This window comes from Hydra vulgaris, chromosome 08, assembly GCF_038396675.1.
Source record: "Hydra vulgaris chromosome 08, alternate assembly HydraT2T_AEP".
Classification (NCBI taxonomy): domain Eukaryota; kingdom Metazoa; phylum Cnidaria; class Hydrozoa; order Anthoathecata; family Hydridae; genus Hydra; species Hydra vulgaris.
Window position 1 is genome coordinate 4,174,824 of NC_088927.1, and position 15,821 is coordinate 4,190,644.

Sequence of the window (15,821 nt, forward strand, 5' to 3'; positions counted from 1 at the left end):
CTAAATCAGTTGATACATGTACTGAAGCCCCCATTTCCCCATTCCCCCATTCCCCCAACCCTATTTCTGGAGTAGTGCCTCCAGAAATAGGGTTGTGGGAAGCCTTGCCGCTTCTATTTAATGCACAAAAAATTCTTTCAGTTCAGCAGTTAGCAAGTTAGCCGTAGAGCAAGTAGATGCAAAACCAGTTGTCTGACAGAAAGTTATTTATGTTTACAATGCTTTTTTGGACTTTATACCTTATGATTTAACTCAAGATGGGATATTATAAATTTGTTGATCAAAGACTTAAAGACCTTGCTGATAACTAAAAAAGGATGACTGATCATACAATAGTTAAAGGGGTCAAAATGTTCTCTAACATTAAAAAATTTTTAAAGTTATATTATTTCATGCTTTATAAATATATTATTAATGATATTGTATGCCAGTTATGGAACCTTTTTATACATTATTTTTTAAATTACAATGAAAATACTATTTTACTTTCTTTTGAGTTCTTTTTGAGTATTAATTAAGTGTTAATGTTGTAAACTATTGACTCTGCTTTTTGATACAATTTGACTTATTTATTAAAGAAACGAACAATGTTGCTCCTAAATACAGAATCTTTTCTTTCTGTTTTTATTTCTCTTATACTTTGTGTTATTGATTTAGTGGTAGGAGTATAACTATGATAAATACTGTAATCTTTTCTTATACCACCAGATTTAATATAGTAGGTTTTTTGTCACCAATTTATTTTTTATATTTTTTCTGTCATGTTTATATAGCTCTTTCTCTAAACTTTATAACTCTTTTTTAAAGCAATATAAAATATTAAGTCACAATAAAATTAGTAATTTGTAAAAATAGTTTAAAAAAATAAACATGTTAATGTTATGTATTAAGCTAATTATGAAAAAAACTTAAATAAATTTTTTTTTCTTGGATAGGCAAAACCACTAAATGTAGAATATATTACAATGGATGCATCTCTTCTACTTCCTGCTACTATCACTCCATTAACTGGGATTGATTTTATGAAAAGGTTACCATGTGGAGATAGCGAAAAAGCTCAGCGGGTATTTTATCTTTTTTTTTTGCATGCAAGTATAACGCTTGTTATTTCTAATTATACTAATGCTAGCTTCAAGTTTACTAATTATTTCTAATTATACTAATGCTAGCTATAAGTTTACTAATTATTTCTAATTATGCTAATGCTAGCTATAAGTTTATTAATTATTTCTAATTATACTAATGCTAGCTTCAAGTTTACTAATTATTTCTAATTATACTATTGCTAGCTATAAGTTTACTAATTATTTCTAATTATGCTAATGCTAGCTATAAGTTTATTAATTATTTCTAATTATACTAATGCTAGCTATAAGTTTACTAATTATGTTGATTGTAATAGTTATTTATTTACTTTATTAGCTTTGTTGTTGTTGTTGTTTTTTATTATGTATCACAATAAATGCTAAGTATAAATAATATTGTTTTCTTTTATAAATAAATTTATACTTTATAAAAAAATATATTGTTCAAGGCTGCTCATGTTTTTATTATGATGCGAGAGTTACTGTTAGATATACAAAAAGAAACTGAAAGTTTTCTTCCATTAAGCAAAGTTGATAATCCAGTATGTGAATCTCAAGTTCTTGATCTAAATAACAGTGATTTGATAGCTTGTACTATATCTCAACAGGGAAAGTAAGTGGTTTTACTCTTTAATGTATTAAACTCAAAAACATTATATTTATATTTATATATATATATATATATATATATATATATATAGAGAGAGAGAGAGAGAGAGAGAGAGAGAGAGAGAGAGAGAGAGAGAGAGAGAGAGAGAGAGAGAGAGAGAGAGAGAGAGAGAGAGAGAGAGAAATTATAAATTATGTTACACACTAAAAATTAAAGGTAGAAATTTTTAGTTAAGGAAGGATATGTGATATACCCTTAGTAAGGTATAATTTTCTACCTTATAAGGTAGAAAATTATACCTTTAAGTTAGAAAATTGTATGACAAATAATTGTTTTTAATATAACTTTCTACCCAAAAAGGTAGAAAATTATACCTTACTAAAGGTATATCACATATCCTACCCTAAGGTAGAAATTTCTACCTTTTTTTTTTTAGTGTGTAGTGTATTCTACAAATAGAGTGCTCAATGTTCTTAAAGAACAGAGCAATAATAAATTATAATAGTATATAATATATATATATCAAAACATTTTATTTAAGAATTAATTTAACTTAACAATTACACACACAGACACACACATTCAGGGCTCAACAAATAGCTTTTTTGTGATTTGTTTTTTGTTTTTTTTTGGACAAATGTTAACAGTCTTTTCAGTTTATTGACAAATTTCTTGTTAAGAATCATTACCAGATATCAAAGAACAAAGGTATTTTGCTCCAAACTTTAAATATCTACATTAACAAAACTATAAATATATATAGAGCTCGAATTAAGCGTATCGCGAATTGCAATTGTTCTTTAACCTTCACAATTAGTTTTTTCTGAAAGAAAATATTTTTGCAGATTGCTTTTTTTTCCTTTTTGCAGATTGCTTTTTTTTGCTTTTTTAATTTAGCATTTTATCGGCAGTTCTTAAAAGTATAGAGAATACTTTTTCTAAGTTTTTTATTAGGGGTCATAAAACACATCACATTAAATTTATTTTTTAAATCGAAGTATGATCATTTGCTCTTTTGCCCCAAGATTTTCATTCAACATGAAACACTTTTGAATCTCTGCGTGGAAGCTAATAATATTTTAAAGTTATATTTAGTTTCAGTTAAGTTATTATAAGAACCAGTTAAGTTATTATAGTTAAGTTACTCAACTACTAAATTTAATTAATATACTCAAAGATTTATATGTTGTTAACACAAAATATGCTTCTAGCTAAAAATTATTTTAACAAGAAATATTGAATAAAATATGAAAAAATGTTATACTATATTTTTGGGGGGATTTTATTTATAGCGATATCAAGATTTTCAAAACATAAATGATAAAAATATTTTCTATTAACAAGCAAGTTTTTTTCAAGATTTTTTTTTAAAGATATCTATTTGAACTGAAGAATTAAAGTTCTCTTATTCTAATAATTTTGCAATTGTAATTACAAATTTGTACAATATTGTAAATATTTTGCATTTGTAAAATTTTGCAATTGTAGTTTAAAAAAATATTGAAAAGTTTAAAAGAATTTTAACACTCCCAGACGATAGTTATAAATTTAATTGCAGGGACATAATACCCAGTGGCATATCGAGGATAGGAAAAATGTTTTATTTAAATCGTAAACATTTTTGAATAGTTAAATATTATTTTGTTTCATATTTTCTTTGTTATTTTTTGTTTTGTAAAAATAGTTTTAAAAGCAGAAAAACTTGAATAAAAACATCAACTTAAAAACTATTTGAATGAGAAAATTAATTATACTTAAATCTTTAATAGTACGCAAGATTAAGAAGTAATAAATTAGAAAAAATGTAGTATCTAATTTTTGTCTAATTTTGGTCTATAGATCATGTTTATTCTTGCTCTATAGATAGCTTTTTTTTTTTTTGGTTTTGCTCATTACGCTTAACTGCAACTTAAACTTTAAACTTGAGCTGTAAATTATAATAGTAACTTAAGCTATTTTAAACTCTGCTAAACAAGAATATTATAATGTAATATTTAAATATATTATGTTAAGGATATTAGAGAGATATTATGTTAAAAAAATAACAATTGTAAACTCATGTACTAAAGATACAATTTTATATTAGCGCAACCTCAACAAGAACTGGGGGAGGGGGGTTATTTGGAAGAAAAAAAAGTTCACAATTAGATTTTTTTTTTTTGCGTTAATTCGAGCTCTGTACTATATTTTAATTGTATTAATCACCCTCTGTAAATATGTTTACAAGGTAAAAAAGTAAACTGACAAATATAGTTAAAATAAAAAAGGATCATTTAGGAATGTTTTTTTCAAAAGTATTTTTAAAAATTGTTTGCTGTTGCTTTGCATTCTAACATTAAGCTGCTTGTACCAAAATTTGAAGAGTATCTTCAGAAATTACATTTTCTGAACCTCTGATTTTAACTTTCTTTTTAACCAGCATTAAGTTTTTCATATTCAATATGTATTATCTAGTGTTATTTGCATTTACTAATTATCTTAGCCATTAATTGAAAATTAATTTAGGAACTAAATTGAAAATTCAATAACTTTGTTAATCAGATCACACCGTTTGATTATGTCCTTTCTATTGCTTGCTTATAGATATGTGTATTATAATTTTTATTTCAATGAAAATATTACCAATATGTTTATATGACAAAAATTTTTGCAAAAAGCGTTGCTATATTTCTATACCCATAATTTTCTGTATTATTTAATTCCAAAAAAGTCTAGTTTATTATAAATTGATTTTTTATAAAAGTGCTCTTTTCATCATGGGTTCATGAAAAGAAAAGCATTTTTCATAGGCTCTTAGGTATATGACTGGTACTGTTCCCATATTATTGTGTTTTATGTCCTTATTCCTCAGATCAGACATGATGCATACAGAACATTCAGTATAGATTTACACATACTAAATGGTGATAAATTAAACAGTAGATATAGTGATATATAGTGGCTCATGTAATCCCTTTCCCTTTTACATAAAGGTATTATTTTGGTTGTATGTTGGGGGATATCTTCACATAATGTACCCTTTCCCCCTTTTTTCTAACAAAAAAGATTTTTTAATGTAGAATAAGTTTTATTTCTATATTTTTGATTCTTACTAAACGCCTGTTTTTAACGCCTAAAGTTTTCTATCTGTTCTGAGAACCTCTTTTTCAATGAATATTTATTTAATATTCTATTAGAATGAACTTTACTCCTATATACTTTAAATCATTTTTTTTTTTTCATAACTTTTTCAAATCTTAAACGTTCTTTTTAAAACTGACATTTCCAGAGTTTGTTTTTTTTTTGCCTAATAAGAGTATGAAGTTTTTTCTCTATTGGAAATTAGCATTCACAGTTGAAATTAATAATGTTGTTATTTAAATCTCAATTCATTTAAGTGTTTCTACCTACTTTTGCTAGATTTTTGTTTAAGAATTATTTCTAAAATGTCAACTTTCAATAATTGTGGTATTACTACTTATCTTAAATTGTCTTTAATAAAGTAAACCAAATTTAGGACCGTTTTATAGTGTAACACATCTGAAAATCTGAATCTTTCTGACCTTAGTTACCAGACAAATGCTTAATAAACTAGTTTTGTAAATTAAAATTGGTAATTAGCTGAAAAACTTTTCCATCGTTCATATTTTTATAATAAAAGAATTTAGTTCTGCATTTTGTAGAACAAGTTCGCAGCATCATGGTCTACATCAAAGATTTCATGCTTGATTTCTGAAGAATCAGAATCAACAGTAAGTAGTACATTAGCATCAAGTTTTGTGCTAATATTAAAATTTTTAAGAACTTTTATGATTTTCAATTGTTATTTTATTTTTTAAGTAATTTTACTGTTTTCTTATAAATTGCAGCTCCGTCTAATGTCATATGTTTGCTCTCTTTTTCCCGACAATATTTGACTATATTAAAATCATTTTAAAGAGTTTATTACAGTAGGTAACATACAAAAAACCATTAGGTCTTAGTCCTTTTAGTTTTGTAAATTGAAATAAAATTGTTTAAATTTTTTTTTTTTTAACTTTAAAACTGACTATTCCTTATGTAAAATCTGCTGCGAGCAGTGTTGCAAGCTATATTTTTTGCCCTAACTTTCAGTGAAACTTGCCATAAATGTTTCATTTATCACTTCATAAACAGCTTTTGGAATTGAAATGTTCCTAACTGTGGGAGTTCCATCATAATATATGACAAGACTATAAAAACTACATCTAATGCCTTTTTCATCAAGATTCCTGTTTTGAAGTTATAGAGTTGAGAATTGGTTGTAACCACAATTTAAGTAAATCTTGACTGTAATGGTTTTTTCAGTCTTGGTGAATTAACAAAGCCGCTTTATGTTATAACATTCCTAAAACAACTATTTTTTGCAACCAGCAATTATTGATGAATGATTCAGCCAAGTTGACGCTGTTTATCGAAAGCATAATTTAAATGAAAAGCTGTTTCATGTGTTCAACTGTGATGAAAGTGGATTGAAATTTGATCAAGGCAAAGTCAACATTGTTTGTTGATAATTGATAATACAAGGAATACACGTCCTTGTATTATCAATTATCAACAGTCGATACTAATTTCCATGGAATTTGATCAACTTGACATTATTTTTGAACTGTACGTTTATTTTTTTTGCCATCAATTTTATGCATCATTAAATCAATTGTTTAAAATTCAATTGGTTTGAAAAGCAATTAATTCACCAGCACACAAATAAATTCTTAAAACAATAACTTGTTAAAATATAAAAAAAAATTTTAATATTTTAACGGACAACTCATTTTTTTGATGCAATCTTTAAAATTATGATTTTTTTTAAGTGTATTTATTTATATATATATATATATAAATATATATATATATATATATATATATATATATATATATATATATATATATATATATATATATATATATATATTCATATATATTCATATATATATATATATATATATATATATATATATATATATATATATTCATATATATATATATATATATATATATATATTCATATATATTTATTTAAACATATACACTTTATAGTAAAATATACTAAACACTTTATAGTATATATATGTATATATATATATATATTCATATATATATATATATATATATATATATATATATATATATATATATATATATATACACACATATTTATTTATACATATACACTTTATAGTAAAATATACTAAACACTTTATAGTATATATATATATATATATATATATATATATATATATATATATATATATATATATATATATATATATATATATATTCATATATATTCATATATATATATATATATATATATATTCACATATATTTATTTAAACATATACACTTTATAGTAAAATATACTAACGTGTGGTTACTAAAAATCTGGACTAACTTTAACTGAATTTTAAATGCCACAAGCTAAATCTTTTTTTTCCATGTATATATCCATTTTAAAGCTTATTTAATTCTCTATAAGTTAATTTACTTGTTTTTAGATAATTAATATTAATTAAGAAAATAATGATGGCCAAGCAAGAAGAAGTAAGAAAACGGATTTATGAGTTCTATTTGAAGAATAAATTGCAAGGTAAAAAATTCACAGTAGCTCACTTCAATGCTGAAAAAATTCCAAGAAGCACAATCTATGATATAATCCAACGTGTTGAAAATGATTCTGGGTACAAAAGAGAGCAAGGAAGTGATCGTGTGGCCAAAATCATGACCCCTAAGGGTATCAAGCGCCTGAAAACCATATTTGATCACAGTGAGTTTCGATGAGGCAAGCTGGTAGAAAATATGGATGCAGTCATTCACATATCATTAAAACTCTTGCCAAGTACACTGACATCAAAAGTTATACAAAAACAGGGTATACCTCATCGACAAGAGAACCAGAATGAGCGAATCAAAACCAGCATTGATCGTTTTTATCGTGATTTTAAAGGAAAATCGGTCATCCTTGACGACGAGTCTTACTTTACGTTGTCACACTCAACAATTAATGGAAACAGCACCTACTGCTCTAGCAACAGAGACAAGACTCCACCAAGTGTTAAATAACGCAAAAAGCGAAAGTTCGAACCCAAAGTGCTTGTCTGGCTGGCCGCTTCTGACAAAGGTATTTCAAAGCCATTTTTTGTCCCCAGCGGCCTTGCAGTCAATAAAGCCATCTATGAAATTAATTGTATAAAGAGAAGATTAGTGCCGTTCATCAACGCTCATCATGCCGATGGTAATTATATATTTTGGCCGGACCTGGCGTCATCGCATTATGCCAAAACCGTGACCAACTGCTATGAGACTCATAACATCAATTTTATCAAAAAAGTTGACAATCCGCCAGCCGTACCGGAGTGTCGTCCAATAGAAGACTTTTGGGCTATTTTGAAAGGCAAAGTGTATGAGAGTAACTGGCAAGCAAAAGACTTGAAGCAACTACAAACCAGAATAAAGCTTTGCCTGAAAAAAATTGACCTTAACCTTGTATTTTCACTTTTTGGGTCAACTCGTGTTAGAGTTGGCCAAATTCGAAGAAACAGACTGGTTGAAGACAAACTTAATTAAAATATATAAATGACTAAAAACTCTTTTTAATGATAGTTTTATTTAATCTCTACCATAAAAACTATGGGAGTAATTGCCCAAGTTTGTCCGGATTTTTAGTAACCACCCGTTAAACACTTTATAGTATATATATATATATATATATATATATATATATATATATATATATATATATATATATATATATATATATATATATATATATATATATATATATATATATATATATTCATATATATATATATTTATATATATATGTGTGTATTAAATTGTTACCCTATTTTTGTTACATTAATTTATACCGTGTTTTCAAAAAAAGATATAAGAATGGTTGTCTAATCACCATTGTTGTGGGGGATCAACAGAAATTTGTTTTTGTGTCTGCACATAGGGATCATTTTCCCCTATTTTTTTAATCAAATTAGTGTCTTTATAAGATAAGATTTCAAATTTATCATATAAACAAAGATAAAAAATCTTTGAAACGTTGATTGAGTGGCCTGCAATACTTTATAACTTTTCATATATGGCACAAAATGACTTTCTTTTAACTCTCACATTTCTTTGGAAAGCTCTGTATCATGTTTATATTTTTGGTATTAGATAATTTCAAATGGTTTGCATAACAAACTTAAAAGAGGTTGCACTTGAGCCACTATATACTTTGTCTTTGTATTCAGGTTTATTAGAATATACTGTTGCTTGGTATATAATGTTATTAGATAGACATCTGTTGCTTAATGGGCAGACAGATTTATTAACACAATCGCAATTTTTTACTATATTATTATCAATGTATAAAATATTTCTATTGTGAAAATCAATTATAGATTTGATGTTTGGCAAGAATGACTGATCTTAATTGAGTTTTGTTAAATATTTTGTGCAGGTTGTGTTTGACAGGGAAATAAGGCTTAACTAGGGTTAGAAAGTGTTTATAAATTTTTCTAGTGACATTTTTGCTAAATGGTGGGTTGTACCATACGATATTGCGCTTGCATTTTTTTCTTTGGATTGGTTTTATGTTTGTTTGGTGTGTGAGTGTACCATTGTATCCAGATTTTTTTAATGCATCATCGTAAGCAGGATGTTGAATTCTTAAAAATAACTTCACTTGACATTGTGGCCGACAGTTTCAACTCTATGGATTGTGGCAGACTTTTTGTAATTTAGGTGGATGATTGAAATCAGCATGTAGGTAAGTAAGGGTATTATTGGCTTTACTCTGAATGAGTTGTCAGAAAGATTTAGGGTTACATCAAGATAATTTACAATTTTTAGATTGCAAATTATAGAAACGAGAAGGTTATGAATTTAAAAGCTTTTTAACCCTAAAGGCTTTCTAAACCTAGTTAAGCATCATAACATGAATTCAAAGTTCATATTACACTTAAAATTTAAATTATTTTTAGGGAAACCATTCCATATATTTTGGTTTTTTTAGAAACGTATGTTTTTGGAAAATGTTGTAACACTTTTTTATCCGCAATTTGAACAAATAACTTTGTTTCCAGCAAAGCATTCCCAGACCATTACTGACCCTCCACAATGCCTGACTTTTATCCTGTGATCTTTAATTAACCAACACACATATTGTTGACAATTTTCTTTGAAATTTTTGAAATTTGATTAATCTGTTAACAAGACTTGAGACCATTGTTGAATTGTTCAATTTTTATTTATTTTTGCACATCTCAATCTTTTTCTTTTATTTAGTAATGGTTTTTTGGAAGCAACACATCCTTCAAGCCGTGTTGAAATAAATACTTGTATGCAATTAAGTTCTAAGCAAAATTTAGGAACAGTTCAAGTACAATTTCTTTTACTTTAAACACAGATAAGTTTGTCTTCGTAATTCAGCATTGCTTTAGGTCTCCCCGAACAATGACAACTCTGGTTACAGCAAGTTTAGCCCTTTCTTTGCAATGCTCTCATGACTATTTAAGAGACAGGTTTTTCAAGCATTTTTCCGTATTGAATAATACGGAAAAATGCTTGAAAATACTGTGTGTGTGTGTGTGTGTGTGTATATATATATATATGTATGTATGTATGTGTGTATATATATATATATATATATACATATATATATATATATATATATATATATATATATATATATATATATATATATATATATATATATATATATATATATATATATATATATATATATATATATATATATATATATATATACACACACTAATAAACCAGAACAGAAAATATATATATATATATATATATATGCTAATAAACCAGTACAGAAAAAGTTTAAAAACTTGAATAAAGTTTTTATTTAAGATGATAGATTACTTGACCAAACCAAACCCGCAGTTGATGTAGTGGCACTTCCTTGTAGCAACAAGCTATAAGATAGTAGATATATAGATTTAGCAACACTTCTTTTTAGCAGCAGGCTATGAGATTTAGGAGCAATCCTTTGTAGCAGCAGGCTATAAGATAGTCGATGTTGCAACACTTCTCACATGTTTTACCTATTTTTTAGTTCATGTAGCATTATTCCTTGCATATTTTAGAAATATTATAGAACAATACAAAAACAATACAAAAATACCATTAACTTTTTTTTTTTTTTTTTTTTTTTTTAATTTTTGTCCATTTATTTAATCATAAAATATGAAAAACTTACAATAATATATTATAAACTCGCATACATAAGGTTAGGTGTCACTCATAGTTAAAAATTAGTCAATGAAGTGACACCTAAAAAGAATGAAAATAAAATAGTTGTAATTAACTTTCTAGTCATAATTATTGCAGTTTTTAAAAAACAATAAAACCTAATGTACTTTTTTTAATTGTTTTAACATTGAAATTTAAAATGTTGATTGATTGTTGATATCACTTAAATGTTAAAAAGTGATAAAAGAGACATATTCTATCCAATAGTCCATATTTTCATTATCTCTGAGAAATAATTGAAATTCAATTTCGTGAATATGCCAAGTTATCACATCTTTTAGCTCTTGAATTGTTCTTGCCTGATGATAAATACTTTTTCTTTTTAAATACCCCCAAGGAACAAAGTCCAACGAGGTCGAATCATATGATTGTTACAGCCTATTAACATCACCTTAAGGTGAGATAATACAGCTATTGAATTTCTTACAATTGTTTTGTTGTCTGTGTGGCAAGTAGCACCATCCTGTTGGAACCACATATTGTCCAGGTCCATATCCTCAATTTCTGGCCAAAAGAAGTTTGTTATCATCTTGCGATAGAAAACATGCATCAGCTTACAATCATTTGTGGATTCTCATTTGCCCAAATATGGCAATTCTGCTTTTTAACCAATCCACTGAGGTAAAAGTGTGCCTCTTCATTGAAGATGATTTTTTTGTAAAGTTATCATTCACTTCTGTTTGTTCAACCAACCATTCGGCGTATTGAAAGCGCTTGAAATGTTCAGTAGTCATGACAGCGCTTGAAATGTTCAGTAGGTCAGCTCTTAAGTTAATTGAGCTGTGTAAGTTCAAATTTTTATTCAAAATTTGCATTTGTTCATGAGATGTTTGATTGTTAGACACCATGAGGAGTCAAGGTTGGCGGCTCTTCTGCAACACTATTGCAAACAAGATCAATTTTTTACCCAGAACAAACTGGTGAACATGCACAAATGTTTTCACATTTCCAACAGACCGGGTTTGCTAAAATTTGCGCACAACTCACATTACATTAGGTCATATATGCTAATCCAAAAAAATCAGGAAGTGCACAAAATGCTTTTTGATTTGAGCACCCATTTTTGTAAAAGGCTTTAACAACCTTAACATGCTGCTCAGTTGTGTACCTTATCATTGTTGAATTTGTCAAACACTGAAATAAAAGAGTGGGGCATAACGCGACAGTTATGCCAAAGCCTTACATCTAGAGCTAAAAATTATTTTTTTTTCAAAAAAAAAAAATTTAATGAGTCATATTAATATATTGTGCTTCATTAATGGAAAAAAAATTTAGTTTTAGAAATACCAAAATGCATTAAAAGTACCAAAATGTATCTGTAAGTTTGCAAAAAATAAAAATTTTGTATTTTCTTATTCGAATCAACAACAAAAGATGTTGTACTATTGCTAATTTGCTTTGTTTATAAAAAGTTTATATTTTTCAGACATTTTTTAATTTTTTTTTATAATCTAGTTTTAAAAAAATATCTGAAATTGAATTTTTTTAATAGTGTTAGTAAAATTTTTGGGACGTATTGGGCCAACAAGTTATTTTTATAATTGAATATATTACTTTTTTGTGATGCTCTTTACAATTTGATGGTTTTATATATTTTTAAAAGCAATTTTAGTAATAAATTCAAAGAAACTGCTAATTTATTTTATTTATAAAAGAAATTGTTATTTTTATAAATTTGATTACTAATAGTGTTTAATTTAAATAAGGATGGTAAAAACCTATATAAGAAAAATCAATTGTCCTAAATAAGATGTAGTTTTAGCTGTGAGTAAAAAAGTGCACCTTTTTTTCTGCTCTACATTGGCATTTTACCTGTAATTCTCCTTTACATTGGCATATTGCTAATAAGTCAGCTTTGTGTGTTTCATTATATATCAATAGTACTTTATAATAAAACACACAAAGTTTTTATTTCTTTTGAGCGTTTAGTTTATATAGATGTGTTACTTTTTTTAGAGTTGTATGTCTGAACATGTTTAAATGATAGATAGCCTTCATTTTTTATCATTTTTAAAACTTTTTAATTTTTAAAAATGAGAAGAAAAAAAACGAATGTTTTATTTAAGTTCTAAATTAATATAATTAAAGCGCGAAAGTGCTTGCCAAACGAAGAACACTGATATATGTATGTATTCTGTTAATGTAATAATGTAATTGTATTCTGTAAAGAGTGCTTCTTAATAAACAGATCTTTAATTTAAATATATAGTGTCGAGGTAAGAGGTTTATTTTTCCTAGTAGATCACGTCTAATACAATTTTCTCTATTTTTGTCATAAGTATTGAATTCACAACATGTTAAAAGTTTAAAAACGATTTGCAGAATCGTTTTTAACAAGATGTTAAAAGTTTAAAAACAATTTGCAGAATCGACGTAAAAGCAGCGTAAGTTAAATTTCCAGTCATAAGCTTGTTATAAAGTTAGTAAAACTGTCAATCAAAATTTTTGTGTTTGTTTTGTTCTTCAGACTAACCGATTTTCTAACAAATTAGTAAAAATTTAAAAGTTTTAATACGAGAATATTTGATGTTTTTGCGAGTGTAACGCGTATTACATTCGCATGAGTAACATACGGTTGTAAAGTAAGTTGCGCTCACAAACCCTAATTTAAATTTTTTTTAAATCATCGTTTATGAGATCTGTTAGATTTAGTAAAATTTCCTCAGCTAGCCCCGCTCTACCCTACTCTACCCTCCCCGTTTTATATATTTTGAATTTTTATACAAGTTTATCAATTTTCTTATATGATTAAATGAATTAGAATTCGTAACGAATCGTTTTTTTGTTTTTAATTTAGACAAAGCATACGTCGTTTTTTGGTAATTGACACAAGTCAATTTATTTTAGTAGAGCCAGACACAAGTAAACTTGGATGGGGAGTTGTGAAGTTTGTTTCCCATTTGCAGGTAACATTGATGAACACTCTTATTAAGTTTAAATTTTGTAAATTGTGACCTATTTTAATTTATAAAAACTTGTGTTATGCCTACCTTTTATTAACAAGGATGTCGAAGCTAACCCTGATAAAGATGACAGTCGATCATTACATATTGTGATACAACAGCCGTTTACAAGGAGAAGCAAGGCTGGTTTCAATCCCTTACCTGTAATGACTTGTAAATTTGTATTCGATGATTATATAAGGTGTATGTCAGCTAGACAACGACTGCAAAAACGCAAAGAAGCGCTAAAGCACAGAAAAATGTCGGCAATTGCAAGTTTATTAGAACTGCCTGCGTTGGCATCCCCTGTACCAAGTTATTACAGTCTTACAACAATTGAAGGACAAAGTAGCGTTTGGCTACCTTCATCAAGGGACTATAAACGCAAAACCAATCTTCAGATGGTTTTAACACCTTCATCTGTTCAGAAACAAAAAGTACTTTCGCCAAAACACGAAGAAATACTCCAAAGACAGCTTAAGCAAGATGAAGATGTTACAGGGTGGCGGAATAGAACTTCACATATAAATAAATCAAAAATCCCTATTACTAAATCGCCCGTTTCAAGTGAAAAACCAAAGCATTCTTTAAAAGGTAATGAAGCTGTAACGTTAGCTAATTTGTTAGAACATAAATCTGCCACTTCAGAATTATTTGGACAGGCTATGCAAAGACGTACTAGTTCTCTCGAAATAGGTGAAGAAATATCTGAAGATTTTATGTTAGCTACCGAAACAAACTCTAACGTATTTTTTCCTAGCTCAGATTTGAGTTTAACAAAACGTATTGAAAACGATCAAATACAAACTACCGAAAATAAAACACTTACCGTAAACTCTTTAAAACTTAATAAATCCAACACTAAAGTAGAAATGAGAAAATACAAATGTATATCAGCGCCTGGTTCACCTCGAGGTTCTCGCCAACAAAAATTTAGTAATAGTTCTTCGGAAACGTTGAGTAAATCATTACCTATCATGTTTTTAACATCACCTTCTCTAAGTGAACATGAGCGCAAACAAAGTGCTTTTCGAGCAAGAGCTAGAATTAAAAGCGCTTCCAATTTTTCTGGAGGTGTTAAAAAATTGCGTAGATAAAGTAGAAGCATTTACATTTTGCATCTTAACTACAATTATATCTTCCATTTTTACATTATATATGCAAATATTTTTTCTAACAACTGAATTAAATTGAATTTGAATCAAATATAGAGTTTATACAAAATGTTATGTAATTGTATATTATTGAGTATTAATAACGTGGTAATTACGTAATAATTACGTAATAACGTAGTAATTACGCCAAGACAAACGCAACCTTTGTGCGCCCATTTAAATTATTACTTAATAAAGTTAGGTAATATAAAAGTTTCTTTATTATTATAAGTATTTTAATCATTAAAACTGCCACCAGCATTTTTAATCCTAATCTTTTTTCTGGCTTATCCTAGTTTGCTTTTGGCAGACAGTTGGGTTTCAAACTAAGACAGAACGGTGTATTTAATAAATCCGATACAAAGCAAGGTGTATATATATATTTTTTTTCTTAATTTGTAAAAATAATACAAAACTATAGTATCGTTTTGTACCGTATCAAATTGAGTTTCTGCGAGGATAAATAAAGATGCAGGTGCTTAGCTTTTTGTTTTGACTAGTTATTTATTTTGCAATGGGTTATGTATTATGCTTCGTTATGAAGCTTAATACATAACCCATTATATATATGTGTGTGTGTGTGTGTGTGTGTGTGTGTGTGTGTGTGTGTGTGTGTGTGTGTGTGTGTGTGTGTGTATTAGTTTTGATTTAAAATACATATTGTTTTATGACATATAGTTCATTAAAATTATACCGAATTAAAAGAAACGAGACCAAAAAAAACTTATTTTAAAGATATTTTTGTTTTAGGTGATATATA

At 27.2% G+C, this 15,821-nt stretch overlaps 1 protein-coding gene across 1 annotated transcript in view; it reads left to right on the forward strand.

Annotated features, from left to right (window-relative positions):
- The window catches only part of LOC101236092 (protein CLEC16A), an 89,900-nt gene extending 74,769 nt beyond the window's left edge, over nt 1–15,131 (forward strand). The window contains exons 19-22 of the mRNA XM_065802308.1: nt 936–1,064; nt 1,535–1,698; nt 13,763–13,871; nt 13,970–15,131. Of these exons, the coding sequence (XP_065658380.1) occupies nt 936–1,064; nt 1,535–1,698; nt 13,763–13,871; nt 13,970–15,004 (1,437 nt within the window). The 3' untranslated portion in view covers nt 15,005–15,131. The remainder of the gene's footprint in view (nt 1–935; nt 1,065–1,534; nt 1,699–13,762; nt 13,872–13,969) is intronic.
- Nucleotides 15,132–15,821: the final 690 nt, after the last annotated feature.